Source organism: Rhinopithecus roxellana, chromosome 6 (genome assembly GCF_007565055.1).
Source record: "Rhinopithecus roxellana isolate Shanxi Qingling chromosome 6, ASM756505v1, whole genome shotgun sequence".
NCBI lineage: Eukaryota > Metazoa > Chordata > Mammalia > Primates > Cercopithecidae > Rhinopithecus > Rhinopithecus roxellana.
In genome coordinates this window covers 50,577,575-50,593,887 of record NC_044554.1, presented here as the reverse complement: position 1 = coordinate 50,593,887, position 16,313 = coordinate 50,577,575, and the positions used below count along the sequence as shown (strand labels likewise).

General features: G+C 43.5%; 1 protein-coding gene across 1 annotated transcript; it reads left to right on the top strand.

Annotated features, from left to right (window-relative positions):
• Positions 1 to 3,213: 3,213 nt before the first annotated feature.
• On the top strand, positions 3,214 to 6,782 carry LOC104681408. The gene is made up of 4 exons (XM_030931986.1): positions 3,214 to 3,377; positions 3,524 to 3,687; positions 3,817 to 4,260; positions 6,688 to 6,782. The coding sequence occupies exons 1-4, from the start codon at positions 3,214 to 3,216 to the stop codon at positions 6,780 to 6,782; spliced, it is 867 nt and encodes a 288-aa protein (XP_030787846.1).
• Positions 6,783 to 16,313: the final 9,531 nt, after the last annotated feature.

Here is a 16,313-nt window from a genome sequence, read left to right as displayed (position 1 = left end):
TGCCCTGGGCAGAGTTCTCTACACCAGGGTCCTTGGAACCCCAAGTGACCCCAAGTGGCCCAGACAGTATGAGCCTCGCTCTGTGCCAGGTGCCTCTGTAGGCAGTCTCAGCCAGGCCTGGACTGCTCCCAGGTCTTCAGATGTCTCCTTTGTTGCTCTATCTGTTCTTTTCTCAGAGCTCTCCTTTTGGGGTGGGGCGAGGGCTTCCCCAGCTCCTACTTTTCTATCCTGAGTCCGAGGTCCCCAGGCTAAAACAGGATGTGTATTTCAGATCCATCTAGACTCCCGTCTCTCTCTGGTGACCTTATTGCTTCCTCTCTCTAGGGTTTCCCCAGTCCCCACCCTCACGTGGTCTCTCCTGTGGCCCACCTTTCCCATCTGGGCAGTGACCCTCCAAGGCCTTGCTGGGTCTCTCCTCCCCCCACCTCCCTGCCGCTCTCTACTGCAGCCATGAGGGCAGCCTCTCCTGTGCCTCCTTCATTCCTATCACAGAGACTTCAAAGCCCATTTCCTCTGTGCTGGGCTGGAGGCTTCCTTTCTGCAGTGGCCAGCTCCTAGCTGTCCCCCAGATCTCAGCATGATCAGACCCTCTTGTGGGAAGCACTCCCTCCCCTCCCAGCTGAGATCAACTTTCCTCTCAGAAGCTCTCACAGATTCATGCGTCTGTTAGTAACCTTTAGCGCAGTTGGGCTTTCTCAGATACTTATCTGGTTATTTTTTTACTCCACCTAATCTTTAAGCCCATGGGAGCTGAGGCTGTGCCTGCTGCATTTACCAACATTGGTGCCTCGCATGTGGAGAGACAAATTTCAGAGGATGGATGAGTGAATGAGAGGTTAAGTGAATGATGAGTGGGTGGATGAACCAATAGTAGGAACACGCTACATCTACTTTAACCTGGCAGAGATCTATCATTAAGTACAACAAATCCCATCCCTTTGATTGCTGGGCTCAGGTCAGTCTTGGAAATTGATGGGGAAATTGATCCTGGCATCCACACCTGGCTCAAGGCTTCCTCTTGTGGTTGCAGCACCAGACTTCCTGCAGGTCTCTGTGCTCTCCTTCAGGGTCTTTCCCCACAACAAATCGAGACAGATCAGAGATCTACCTCTAGAATTCCATCCTTCAAGGTTGTTCCTTGAAATCACTTCTGGTAAGAAAATCTCCATTAGGTTTGCATCAGTAAAACAGGGCTACTACAAGTTTGAGAGTATAACAGATTTATGATCAGAATTAGATGTTATGCATATGTGGGAGGAGCTGAGGAAAAGAAGGTCTGGAGGAGAGAAGTCAGAAGGTGAAGGAGGTAGTCAGTAGCCAGGGCTTCTGGAGGTCTGGGCAGGACAGGCTGGAGTGGCAGGAACATGAGAGGATCAGAGTATGCCAGGCCATGCCGTGGGACCTTGAGCCGGGAGCACAAGAAAAGTCCAAGAAAACCTTCTTCTGGGGAAACTGTACCCACTGTATGGGGCCCACCCCTGCAGGTTTACTTGCAAACACTGGGGGCAGCCTGGCTGCTGTTGGCCAGCATTTGGGAAGATGAACTGGATACAGGGCGCAGAAGGAACAGGACTTTCTAGGTCTGTTGGATGCCTCTGTATCCGCCGGTCACAGACTCTCACTGTCTGACCACAATGATGTGCCAAGTATAATAATAGTGACTGCTTTTCATCTGTCTTCCAACTTTTACCAAATGTACCTTGACCATCTGTAACCCTGAATGGTAAAAGAAATGGCATTCTGAGAAAGGCAGGCTCTTGCCTTGGCAAAGTTGACTTAACACAGTCCAGCACAGGACGGAGATTAAGGCATTGGATCACACAACTGCCTCAACTTGCCGCAGTCCCTGGACTCTTCTCCGTGGACACCTGTGCTTCCCAGGTGAATGTGGACACAATTTGTATGTAGATGTTCCAGACGCTGGCTACTAACTTTTCTTTTAATCCTGTGCCGGATATCTCCCTCCACCCAGAGGGTCTATATATGTATGAGATTTATTTTAAAAAATTAGAAAATTTGAATTCTATTCTGAATCTTTTGTTGGAACTGTCCAGAGAGCATTTTGGACCCTACCAACCTATGTTGTGGGTGTATTTGGCAGCCCGGAGTGCAGCAGACAGTTCTTGGGCCTGTACATTTGCGAGTTAGACTGGAGATGCCTGTAAACATGACAGACTCTTGGTGTTGTTCACTCTCAGTCCAGGCCTCTCTGGAATGTCACAGACGACCATCGAACAAATAGATTCCCAGTAAGAAGAATATTAGGACATATTAGAAGATAGCAATGAGGAAATGTGAGCACATGCAACAAAAGATTGAAGTGTAAACCCAAAGACTGGAAATTTTGGCATTATAAGATATGAAAGTTTGGAGAGCTACATTTAAATGAACATGAGGGGAAACTGAAACAAGGAAAAAGAGAATGTCTGAAACCATCAAGTAACTTTCATAAAAATTGTCAAATAATGTATCTAGGAATGCCTCACACACTCACCGAAAACAAAATGAAAAGTCAAACAGCTGATCAGCTCCTCCTAAAGAGATTTTTAGTGATGTCAAAGATGATGGATCCCCAGGAGTCATCTAGAACGCAGCACAGAAAATTATAAGTGAACTATGAAAAGTTAAAGAACAGGGAGGAAAAAAAATGGATGTTTCCTATATATTAGAATATGCATATTTTTCATAAATTCCCATTTTTTCTTGCATATGATTGCAGTTTCAAACAGGTAAATGGGTAGAATGTTATGAGGTGATATTTATGAGATGTTAGCTGACAATTCTTTAGAGGTGTTTAGGACCCAAATTCAGTTTCCAGAATCAAAATGAATCTCAAATAAGACAAATAGTCAAGTCATAGGGAAATTGTAGAACCTGAGGGACGAAGAGAAGATTTTGAAAGCAGTCAGAAAAAAAGAGAAATACCGCCCACAGGGATAGATGGAGAACAGGAGTAAGTCAAGATAGTGGTTAAAAATAACCATTAGCTCAATTGTCATTTTCCTTCTTTTAAGGTGACATTGATTAAAAACAACTTTTATAAGTGGAATATGGAAAAAGACCTCTGTGAGTTTCTACCCAAGTATCTTTTCTGAATGACAGTTAACAAAGGTGGGAAATGATCCCAGAAGAAAGGCACGAGGGCAGTTCGTGAGGGAACCCATGTGATGGGGCAGCCCTGTTGGGCACGTGTGACTGGGGGAATGGAGGGGCATGAAAGGAGATGGGATGGCAGAGGGGACCCTGACTTGGAGGAAAGACAATGAGCTCACCCCTTTGTGCCCTATGTTAGGGACAGTGTTGGTGCATCCTACAGGACATGCCCAGCAGACAGAGGAGCAGCTGTGGGATGAGAAGATGAAATCAAAGATGCAGCAGTGAGGCCTCCAGGTCCAGACAGCTCTGGAGCCCAAAGTGATGAGCTGTGCATTGATGTTAAAAAAGGAAGTTATAAATATTTAAAGCCTCACCCAAGTGTGTTCTAATATAAATGCTGTGACCCTGAGGTCCTGGGGATTGAGAGAGGAAGTGATGTCACTGTGGGAACTGCCCTGTGGGGACAAGGACGTCCGTCATCCTCTGCTCCTGCTCACAGTGACACTGATCTGGTAACGCCCCTGTCCTGGCCTGACCCTGCCATGGGCACCAGGCTCCTCTGCTGGGTGGTCCTGGGTTTCCTAGGGACAGGTGAGTCCTCTGAACACCAAGTAATTTCATTTTTTTCCTGTGTGTGTAGGCGTGTGTGTGTGTGTGTGTGTGTGTGTGTGATGACTACAAATGTTTTCCTTTTTCTGTTGCCAAATTCTCCTTCCACAGATCACACAGGTGCTGGAGTCTCACAGTCCCCAAGGTACAGAGTCACAAAGAGGAGACAGGAGGTAGCTCTCAGGTGTGACCCAATTTCGGGTCATGAGTACCTTTACTGGTACCAACAGGCCCCTGGGCAGGGCCCAGAGTTTCTGATTTACTTCCGGGATGATGCTCAACTAGACAAATCAGGGCTGCTCAGTAGTCGGTTCTCTGCAGAGAGGCCCAAGGGATCCGTCTCCACTCTGAAGATCCAGCACACAGAGCAGGGGGATGCGGCCGTGTATCTCTGTGCCAGCAGCTTAGCCACAGAGTGGCACGGTCGCCTCCTTCCTGTTCACAAACCTCATCCTTCTCTCTCATTGCTGCTACTAGAGACCCTTAGTAGAGGCCTCTCTTTCATCCTCATTTTTCATGGGAAAGGAGTAGATTTGGACATCGGCTGCCCATTAGGTAGGAAGAGACCACAGATTCATTCCTGAAACACAGTGACTGCGAATGTAGGTGGCGAAAACAATCACGGCCCACAGCACTCTAGGAGTCCTCGGAACCAGCTCACTGCTCCAAGCAAGGAGTGGGTGTCTTAGCCTCGGCCTTCAGGGCAGACACATCTTCTATAGGTCTTGGAGGCTGAGGTGCTGCCCATATACATGAGGTTGTCATAGGCAGGAAACATGCTTTTCTCATGCGTATGTTGAGGCATCTGGAAGGTCTGAGGCTGCATTCCCAGAATCATCTTTCTTCTGAAGCCTCTTCTATTCCTGTCACCTTGGAAGTTTCTGCCACAAAATATCAGACCTCTCTTCCTGTTTAAAATACAGGTCTTTGCAAATTTGTGGTCCTTATTGATAAATACAATCATGGTAACAATAAGACTGCATTTCTTCTGCCTACTTTAAGCCACATGTATCCTTTATTTTGTTTCCATTTGCCATTGCTGCTGTCCTGATAGACAGAAGCATGCATTCACCACTGCCCGTTCACCTTGATTTCCTCAGGAAATCTAATTTCTAGACTCTGAGTGTTTTCATTGTTGTCCTACTCTTCTGATTTGAAATAATTTTCCTGAGACCTTTAACTCAAGAAGTGTTTTATTTGTAATATTCTGTTCTTTTTTATTTTTCATATTGTATATTGTTATATAGCAGTTGTTATAAATAAAAGTACAATGATTATATTGCAATAGAATCTTCCACCTGTCTGTGGGTGATGCTGCAGTTTGTATCCATGAAATCGAATGCACTGGTCAGAGATCATGTGATTACGGATCATGGTTTTCTGAGAGTCCTCGGCGACAGACCACTTCTCCAAGTCTGGGATCAGTGTTCCAGATGCAACCCTGATAGAGGTGCCCTGAGTTTTTCATAACTAGGAGGGGCATCATAGCCTTCCTAAAGTCACTGATCAGAAATCGTTGTGGTACAGACACCAAATTTCTTTCCCCAGAGAATCATGGTCTTTGGGAGGGAGTTGCTCTGGACCCATTTTTTTATTGTGCCATCATGAAATCCCTCCTTGCTCAGGTGCCCTGTGTCTCCTGTGACTGAGTAAGGCCAGGGCACAGATGGGAAATCCCTGTCTTCCTAGAACTTCACTCTAACTGCTGCCGTCTTCCTCCACGTGACTCCTGAGACACCTGGTCCTAACAGTGGGCAAGCTCTGACACTGAGACTGAACAGTTTAGTCCACAGTGGTAAACGGTGCTGCAAGAACATGAAACAAAAGCGAGCAGGGCTTCCAATTTATACTGAGAATGAACATGCAAGAGGAGCAAAGGGAAGATGTTACTGATGAACAAATAGGAAGGAATAGGGTTTCTGCTCGGATGAAATCATTCTGTTGTCTTAAGTTAAGCAGGAGAAACATTTCATTGCCATTTACTTGAAGTCAAAGGCTAGCACCTCTCCAACCAACCAGCATAACTCTTTGTTCTGTGATCTCAGCAGCTTCAGAGGACTCATAAATCCTTTCTCTGCACAAACGTCCCTTTGTTCATTCCAAGACCCCGGATCACACACTCTGATCCTATCATGAAAATAAGGAGGTTTGCTATAGTTGATGTTGCCTCATTGTTAGGGTGTTGAGTAGGAAGCATTGAAGAACTTTGAAAGATTTGCTCTTGAGTCTAGGGATGTGCTGGACCCAGATTGAATAACTCAGAAGAGCCAAATAGGCATACTTTTCCCAGCTCCCCAGCAGTAAAGCCATGTTGGCCACTTGAAGTCTGCCATGGTGGGGATGCTGGTACCACAGAAATTAGCAAATGCTACCAGCCATGCCCCCACCTTCACAGACACCCAGTTTAGCAGCACATCACTGGAGTATTTTCTGATGTCCCTGTTATGCCATGTCTTGTGGGGCCAAAAGGGCTCAGAATTCACCTCCTCTCTACTCTTGCTTAGAAACCATCATCTACTGGGGCCTCAATTGTTCCTATTTCTATTCAGCCTCCAAATTCTCTTGCTCTGTAATTCTGTGTTTCCTACAAGCATGCCAGTGTGGAACATGACAACTATTTTGAATGTAACTAAAGGTACCACTGAACCAGTTCATTATTTACAAGTTATCATTCCTCGCATGGAATATTCAGATTCTGGAATCGTTAGGAACAGAGATAGGCAGCAGCATCTCTGGGTTGTGAACCACGTACAGCCCCACTACTCTTCTGTGGCAATGACAGACTCCGTAACAAGGACTATTTTGCTTTGGAAACTAAGCAGCTCCACCGCAGTCAGGAATGAATCTGCTTTTACTTTAGGCTGAGAGGTCAGAAGGATCACACCGCAAGGATTCTCCTCTCCAAGACTGAGTATGGCCACTCTCCATCTCAGTCCCTGGACGCTGTCCAGAGTTCCCTGAGTATCTCTGCTCTGGGGGCAGAATCACCAAGGCTCATCCTCGCCAGCTCCCCACAGACGCCAACAGGATTTTTCTGCCAGGTGCAGGACACAGGAATGGCTCTGTCTGTCTCTTAGTTAGAGGGAGGCCATGGAATGATGTTTATATAAGAGAGACTGGAATTCTGGGTCTCCTTTGAAGTATTCAACAAAATTTTCTTTCTTTCTTTCTTTTTTTTTAATTTTGCCATCTCACCAATGAGGAGAGCAATCCCTTGGTAGCTATATTGTTTTTGGCACTTAGGAAGGTTTTTGTGGTTAAGTCACATTAAGAAATTGTGCCTTTTTTTCCTGTTCAGATATAAGCCAAGGCAGTGAAAGAAACAGCAATAATTTTGAAAGCAGTCACTTATGCATCTTATGATAAAGGTGTTACTTTTCATTGCCCACATCTAACTTTCAGTCTGGTGGAAATGAAAAGGCACAGTTAGGAGGCACGTGAGCATGCGATGAGAGGTCAATGCCAATTGAGAAGTCCGTCTGAATCCCCAGTATTGTGGGATTGAAGGGGAGGCAGACCGTGCTCAACAAGGAGGGAGAGTGAGTTCATCCATGGGAACCTGAGGAGGAGCAAATCCCAGGGCCATCTAACTCAGGGTGCAGCAGCAAATCCTTGGAAAGGAAAATGGTCTAGTTCAGCTGTCACAGGAGACAGGAGAAAGCAAAGTCATCGAATCCACAGTCCCCTGGCTGATTTGCTTCCTTATCATAGTATTTTGCACCAGTGTGTCCTCATCTCCCGCTGCTCCTGTGCTTCTTTCAGAATCACCTCTTCCCTCTTTGGTGCTCACATCAGTGGATGTGCACAAGTTGATCATTTCCTGTAGCAGCCCCTTTGCTGGTTTTACTTATGTCCATCCTTATTTTGTGCATTAAGTACGTCTCCTTCACCATTGCTTATTGCCTTGTAAGAGGTCTCGTTTTATATATTTCAATTTTACTTTTTATTAATAGACATTTGACTTCATCATTTGCTCATCTATGCTTTTGGGGTAGCATTGTCATTTTTGGAAGACATTTTTGTTTATCTTTAGTGATTCAGATTAAATAATCTCTTTATATTTCAACATCTGTGTTTTCTTCCTATTTTAAACCAAATATTGTTTCCTTTCATTTCTCTCATTCTGTTCCTCTTTCTTTAGATGGTAGTTTTAAGGGAGAAAAAGTTAAGACTATAACTGGAGCTATGTGATAAGAGTTATTCAGAATGAGTGTGGGATATTAAGACTGGTAACTGGAAGCAATAGTCAGAGTTAGAACTAGTGTTGGGATGAGTGTTTAGGGAAGCTGCTCATAAAACCTGCAGATGACACTTCTGGAATATTCTGGCAGCTCACTCTGTAGCCACTTCCCAGCATTCCTTGGGCCATTGCAGAAGAAACAATGATGAAACCTCACTTATTGGCCACAAGATGGCACTGTGGTCCACTGGGATCTAAAGGGCTCTGGGGAGTCTGGGAGAGCAGCCTAGGAGGGAAAGGGTTAAGAAAAATTAGGGTTTGGATCCAATATTATGAAGATGTTGTAGCAGTTTTCAGTTATTGCCAGGTTACCCACAGCTATGCAAGAGGCGGGAAGTCCCTATAATCTTTAATGAGATCCGCAGTTGAAAAATGTTGGCTGGGCTCCCTTGGTGTCAGAGGCAGGTGCAGAGGAGCAACTGCCTCAGAGGAACAGGGGAAAGCTAGGGATAGGCTGTGCTCTGAGCTCAGTGCATCTCTGCTGCATCTCATCTTCCCTGCAGGTCTCGCCAGGCAACAGCTTCAACCTGCTTGAGCGATCTGGGATTCTACAAGTTTATAAGTAGTCCAACTTGGTTGAGATTCCATTGGAAACCAAGTACGTGTTCTCTGGAGGACAAAAAATATTGATAATAAGTTCTAAAACACCTAAGTAAACACACTACTGAAGGAAAATGTTAGTAGATGTACCAAACTATGCATTAGACATGAAGCTAATTGACTAGTAGAACTATCGAAAAGAGACTATAACTTTAAATAAGACTCTACTAAGCATTTCTGGGCATAGAGCAGTGTTTGAGTCCTCTCAGGGTAGATTAAGGAAGGAATTCAGTTATTATCTTGACCTGGGCTTGGATTAAAATCCATGAGCTCCTCATTTCATTTTCTTGTAAAATATTGCAGAATAATATTGAGCAAACATTTCATTTTTCTCCAGCCTGTTTAGCACTTGCAGGTAAAGCGGACACCTAGAGGCAAGGTTTCTTTAGTTGGCATCTATTAACTGCAGGACTGGGAGGTCCATAGCTGGGCTCTACAGGGAGTGTAAACCCCATGTGTCTGTGCTGTGCCCAACTCCCCTCTGTGAAGCTGACAAAGGGGGAGGGCTGGGTTACCCAGGACCCCGCTCACAAAGAGGGGAGCAGACTGTTTGCTTGACAAAAAAAAAAAAAAAAAAAAAAAAAAAAAAAAAAAAAAAACCCAATTCATCAATTGACTAATCTATTGAAATTCAAGATGAAAGTCTTAATTGTAAGACTGATGAATGCCAAATTTCCGAAGTTATGAAATGTATAGCAGCTCATGGTTCTCGGAATGATTTCAACAGCATACGAAGATATTTTTAGAAAGTTTTTGTGGGGGGCGGAGCAAGATGGCCGAATAGGAACAACTCCAGTCTCCAACTCCCAGCGCGAGCGACACAGAAGACCGGTGATTTCTGCATTTTCAACTGAGGTACTGGGGTCATCTCACTAGGGAGTGCCGGACAATCGGTGCTGGTCAGCTGCTGCAGCCTGACCAGCGAGAGCTGAAGCAGGGCGAGGCATCGCCTCACCTGGAAGCGCAAGGGGGAAGGGGATCCGTTTTCCTAGCCAGGGGAACTGAGACACACAACACCTGGAAAATCGGGTAACTCCCACCCCAATACTGCGCTGTAAGCATACAGGCATTCCAGGAGAATATATCCCACACCTGGCCGGGAGGGTCCCACGCCCACGAAGCCTCCCTCACTGCTAACACAGCAGTCTGCCGCGATCTATCCGCAAGGCAGCAGCGAGGCTGGGGGAGGGGCGCCCGCCATTGCTGAGGCTTAAGTAGGTAAACAAAGCCGCTGGGAAGCTCGAACTGGGTGGAGCTCACAGCAGCTCAAGGAAGCCTGCCTGTCTCTGTAGTCTCCACCTCTGGGGACAGCGCACAGCTGAAGACCAACAGGGGAAGTAGCGGGAGCCGGTGCAGACGCGAACGACTCTGTCTGACAGCTTTGGGGAGAGCCGCGGATCTCCCAACGCGGAGGTTGAGATCTGAGAACGGACAGACTGCCTGCTCAGGTGTGTCCCTGACCCCTGAGTAGCCTAGCTGGGAGAAATCCCCCACTAGGGGCAGTCTGACACCCCACACCTCACAGGGTGGAGTACACCCCTGAGAGGACACTTCCAAAGGAAGAATCAGACAGGTACACTCGCTGTTCAGCAATATTCTATCTTCGGCAACCTCTGCTGCTGATACCCAGGCAAACAGGGTCTGGAGTGGACCTCAAGCAATCTCCAACAGACCAACAGAGAGTCCTTCTGACTGTCAGAAGGAAAACTATCAAACAGGAAGGACACCTATACCAAAACCCCATCAGTTCGTCACCACCATCAAAGACCAGAGACAGATAAAACCACAAAGATGGGGAAGAAGCAGGGCAGAAAAGCTGGAAATTCAAAAAATAAGAGCGCATCTCCCCCTGCAAAGGAGCGCAGCCCATCACCAGCAACGGATCAAAGCTGGTCAGAGAATGACTTGGACGAGAGGAGAGAAGAAGGCTTCAGTCCATCAAACTTATCAGAGCTAAAGGAGGAATTACGTACCCAGCGCAAAGAAACTAAAAATCTTGAAAAAAGAGTGGAAGAATTGACAGCTAGACTCATTAATGCAGAGAAGATCATAAACGAAATGACAGAGATGAAAACCATGACACGAGAAATACGTGACAAATGCACAAGCTTCAGTAACCGACTCGATCAACTGGAAGAAAGAGTATCAGCGATTGAAGATCAAATGAATGAAATGAAGCGAGAAGAGAAACCAAAAGAAAAAAGAAGAAAAAGAAATGAACAAAGCCTGCAAGAAGTATGGGATTACGTAAAAAGACCAAATCTACGTCTGATTGGGGTGCCTGAAAGTGAGGGGGAAAATGGAACCAAGTTGGAAAACACTCTTCAGGATATCATCCAGGAGAACTTCCCCAACCTAGTAGGGCAGGCCAACATTCAAATTCAGGAAATACAGAGAACGCCACAAAGATACTCCTCGAGAAGAGCAACTCCAAGACACATCATTGCCAGATTCACCAAAGTTGAAATGAAGGAAAAAATCTTAAGGGCAGCCAGAGAGAAAGGTCGGGTCACCCACAAAGGGAAGCCCATCAGACTAACAGCAGATCTCTCGGCAGAAACTCTACAAGCCAGAAGAGAGTGGGGGCCAATATTCAACGTTCTTAAAGAAAAGAATTTTCAACCCAGAATTTCATATCCAGCCAAACTAAGTTTCATAAGTGAAGGAGAAATAAAATCCTTTACAGATAAGCAAATGCTTAGAGATTTTGTCACCACCAGGCCTGCCTTACAAGAGACCCTGAAGGAAGCCCTAAACATGGAAAGGAACAACCGGTACCAGCCATCGCAAAAACTTGGCAAAATGTAAAGACCATCGAGGCTAGGAAGAAACTGCATCAACTAACGAGCAAAATAACCAGTTAATATCATAATGGCAGGATCAAGTTCACACATAACAATATTAACCTTAAATGTTAATGGACTAAATGCTCCAATTAAAAGACACAGACTGGCAAACTGGATAAAGAGTCAAGACCCATCAGTCTGCTGTATTCAGGAGACCCATCTCACATGCAGAGACATACATAGGCTCAAAATAAAGGGATGGAGGAAGATCTACCAAGCAAATGGAGAACAAAAAAAAGCAGGGGTTGCAATCCTAGTCTCTGATAAAACAGACTTTAAACCATCAAAGATCAAAAGAGACAAAGAAGGCCATTACATAATGGTAAAGGGATCAATTCAACAGGAAGAGCTAACTCTCCTAAATATATATGCACCCAATACAGGAGCACCCAGATTCATAAAGCAAGTCCTTAGAGACTTACAAAGAGACTTAGACTCCCATACAATAATAATGGGGGACTTCAACACTCCGCTGTCAACATTAGACAGATCAACGAGACAGAAAGTTAACAAGGATATCCAGGAATTGAACTCATCTCTGCACCAAGCGGACCTAATAGACATCTATAGAACTCTCCACCCCAAATCAACAGAATATACATTCTTCTCAGCACCACATCGCACTTATTCCAAAATTGACCACATAATTGGAAGTAAAGCACTCCTCAGCAAATGTAAAAGAACAGAAATTATAACAAACTGTCTCTCAGACCACAGTGCAATCAAACTAGAACTCAGGACTAAGAAACTCAATCAAAACCGCTCAACTACATGGAAACTGAACAACCTGCTCCTGAATGACTACTGGGTACATAACGAAATGAAAGCGGAAATAAAGATGTTCTTTGAAACCAATGAGAACAAAGATACAACATACCAGAATCTCTGGGACACATTTAAAGCAGTGTGTAGAGGGAAATTTATAGCACTAAATGCCCACAAGAGAAAGCAGGAAAGATCTAAAATTGACACTCTAACATCACAATTAAAAGAACTAGAGAGGCAAGAGCAATCACATTCAAAAGCTAGCAGAAGGCAAGAAATAACTAAGATCAGAGCAGAACTGAAGGAGATAGAGACACAAAAAACCCTCCAAAAAATCAATGAATCCAGGAGTTGGTTTTTTGAAAAGATCAACAAAATTGACAGACCGCTAGCAAGGCTAATAAAGAAAAAAAGAGAGAGGAATCAAATAGATGCAATAAAAAATGATAAAGGGGATATCACCACTGACCCCACAGAAATACAAACTACCATCAGAGAATACTATAAACGCCTCTACGCAAATCAACTAGAAAATCTAGAAGAAATGGATAATTTCCTGGACACTTACACTCTCCCAAGGCTAAACCAGGAAGAAGTTGAATCCCTGAATAGACCAATAGCAGGCTCTGAAATTGAGGCAACAATTAATAGCCTACCCACCAAAAAAAGTCCAGGACCAGATGGATTCACAGCTGAATTCTACCAGAGGTACAAGGAGGAGCTGGTACCATTCCTTCTGAAACTATTCCAATCAATAGAAAAAGAGGGAATCCTCCCTAACTCATTTTATGAGGCCAACATCATCCTGATACCAAAGCCTGGCAGAGACACAACAAAAAAAGAGAATTTTAGACCAATATCCCTGATGAACATTGATGCAAAAATCCTCAATAAAATACTGGCAAACCGGATTCAGCAGCACATCAAAAAGCTTATCCACCATGATCAAGTGGGCTTCATCCCTGGGATGCAAGGCTGGTTCAACATTCGCAAATCAATAAACGTAATCCAGCATATAAACAGAACCAAAGACAAGAACCACATGATTGTCTCAATAGATGCAGAAAAGGCTTTTGACAAAATTCAACAGCCCTTCATGCTAAAAACGCTCAATAAATTCGGTATTGATGGAACGTACCTCAAAATAATAAGAGCTATTTATGACAAACCCACAGCTAATATCATACTGAATGGGCAAAAACTGGAAAAATTCCCTTTGAAAACTGGCACAAGACAGGGATGCCCTCTCTCACCACTCCTATTCAACATAGTGTTGGAAGTTCTGGCTAGGGCAATCAGGCAAGAGAAAGAAATCAAGGGTATCCAGTTAGGAAAAGAAGAAGTCAAATTGTCCCTGTTTGCAGATGACATGATTGTATATTTAGAAAACCCCATCGTCTCAGCCCAAAATCTCCTTAAGCTGATAAGCAACTTCAGCAAAGTCTCAGGATACAAAATTAATGTGCAAAAATCACAAGCATTCTTATACACCAGCAACAGACAAGCAGAGAGCCAAATCAGGAATGAACTTCCATTCACAATTGCTTCAAAGAGAATAAAATACCTAGGAATCCAGCTTACAAGGGATGTAAAGGACCTCTTCAAGGAGAACTACAAACCACTGCTCAGTGAAATCAAAGAGGACACAAACAAATGGAAGAACATACCATGCTCATGGATAGGAAGAATCAATATCGTGAAAATGGCCATACTCCCCAAGGTTATTTATAGATTCAATGCCATCCCCATCAAGCTACCAATGACTTTCTTCACAGAATTGGAAAAAACTGCTTTAAAGTTCATATGGAACCAAAAAAGAGCCCGCATTGCCAAGACAATCCTAAGTCAAAAGGACAAAGCTGGAGGCGTCACGCTACCTGACTTCAAACTATACTACAAGGCTACAGTAACCAAAACAGCATGGTACTGGTACCAAAACAGAGATATAGACCAATGGAACAGAACAGAGTCCTCAGAAATAATACCGCACATCTACAGCCATCTGATCTTTGACAAACCTGAGAGAAACAAGAAATGGGGAAAGGATTCCCTATTTAATAAATGGTGCTGGGAAAATTGGCTAGCCATAAGTAGAAAGCTGAAACTGGATCCTTTCCTTACCCCTTATACGAAGATTAATTCAAGATGGATTAGAGACTTAAATGTTAGACCTAATACCATAAAAACCCTAGAAGAAAATCTAGGTAGTACCATTCAGGACATAGGCATGGGCAAGGACTTCATGTCTAAAACACCAAAAGCAACGGCAGCAAAAGCCATAATTGACAAATGGGATCTAATTAAACTAAAGAGCTTTTGCACAGCAAAAGAAACTACCATCAGAGTGAACAGGCAACCTACAGAATGGGAGAAAATTTTTGCAACCTACTCATCTGACAAAGGGCTAATATCCAGAATCTACAAAGAACTCAAACAAATATACGAGAAAAAAACAAACAACCCCATCAAAAAGTGGGGAAAGGATATGAACAGACATTTCTCAAAAGAAGATATTCATACAGCCAACAGACACATGAAAAAATGCTCATCATCACTGGCCATCAGAGAAATGCAAATCAAAACCACAATGAGATACCATCTCACACCAGTTAGAATGGCAATCATTAAGAAGTCAGGAAACAACAGGTGTTGGAGAGGATGTGGAGAAATAGGAACACTTTTACACTGTTGGTGGGATTGTAAACTAGTTCAACCATTATGGAAAAGAGTATGGCAATTCCTCAAGGATCTAGAACTAGATGTACCATATGACCCAGCCATCCCACTACTGGGTATATACCCAAAGGATTATAAATTAGTCTACTACAAAGACACATGTACACGTATGTTTATTGCGGCACTATTCACAATAGCAAAGACTTGGAATCAACCCAAATGTCCATCTGTGACAGACTGGATTAAGAAAATGTGGCACATATACACCATGGAATACTATGCAGCCATAAAAAAGGATGAGTTTGCATCCTTTGTAGGGACATGGATGCAGCTGGAAACCATCATTCTTAGCAAACTATCACAAGAACAGAAAACCAAACACCGCATGTTCTCACTCATAGGTGGGAACTGAACAATAAGATCACTTGGACTCGGGAAGGGGAACATCACACACTGGGGTCTATCATGGGGAGGGGGGAGGGGGGAGGAGGGAGGGATTGCATTGGGGAGTTATACATGATATAAATGATGAATTGATGGGTGCTGACGAGTTGATGGGTGCAGCACACCAACATGGCATAAGTATACATATGTAACAAACCTGCACGTTATGCACATGTACCCTAGAACTTAAAGTATAATAAAAAAAAAAAAAAAAAAAAAAAAAAAAAGAAAGTTTTTGTTTGTCTACAGCTTTCCTTGATGTTGATCCTCAGTTGTTTCTCAGCCCACTTGTCAGTTGAGCTTAATGTGATGCCAAATTTCAATGTTGCCTATTTCAGTCACTGAGCATTTCTCACAATCTCCAATCTTACACAGATATGTATGCTTCTGTCTTTTCTCATTTTTGTGTGATTCATTTTTAAATTGGGCTGTGCAGAATACAAACATACATTTGTAAATGACTCTCTTCTTTTACGCAATTTAGCTGTTTACTTTTTAGTAATACTTTTTGTTAAGGTATAATTAACAGAGAGTAAAACACAAATATTAATACAAGGACATCCTGGTACATTTTGACAAATGCATATGCCAGTGTAACAGTAACTGAAGTGATTATAAAAAAATTTCCATCACTCAGGAAAGTGTCCTCATGCTCCTTTCCAATCAATTTCTATCCCAGAGATATAAACTTTTGTTATTTTTATCACTATTGACTAGCTTTGTCTATTGCTGAGCTTCATATAAATGGAATCACGTAATATTTTTATTGATTTATTTTCCCCCAAAATTAGAGTTTCTGAGGTGCATTCATACTGTAGTATCAGTAGGTCATTCTCTCTTATGACTAGTATTCCATGGCATAAATATACCACAACTTGTTTATCCATGCTCCTGCTGATGGATATCCATGTTACTCCTGTCTTCAACTATTATGAATAAAGTTGTTGTGAACATTCTCGTAGAATTCTGTCTTGTGGACATATGCGTTCTTTTTTTTCTTTGAGGTATAGCCTTAAGAGTAGAAATACGGACTCACA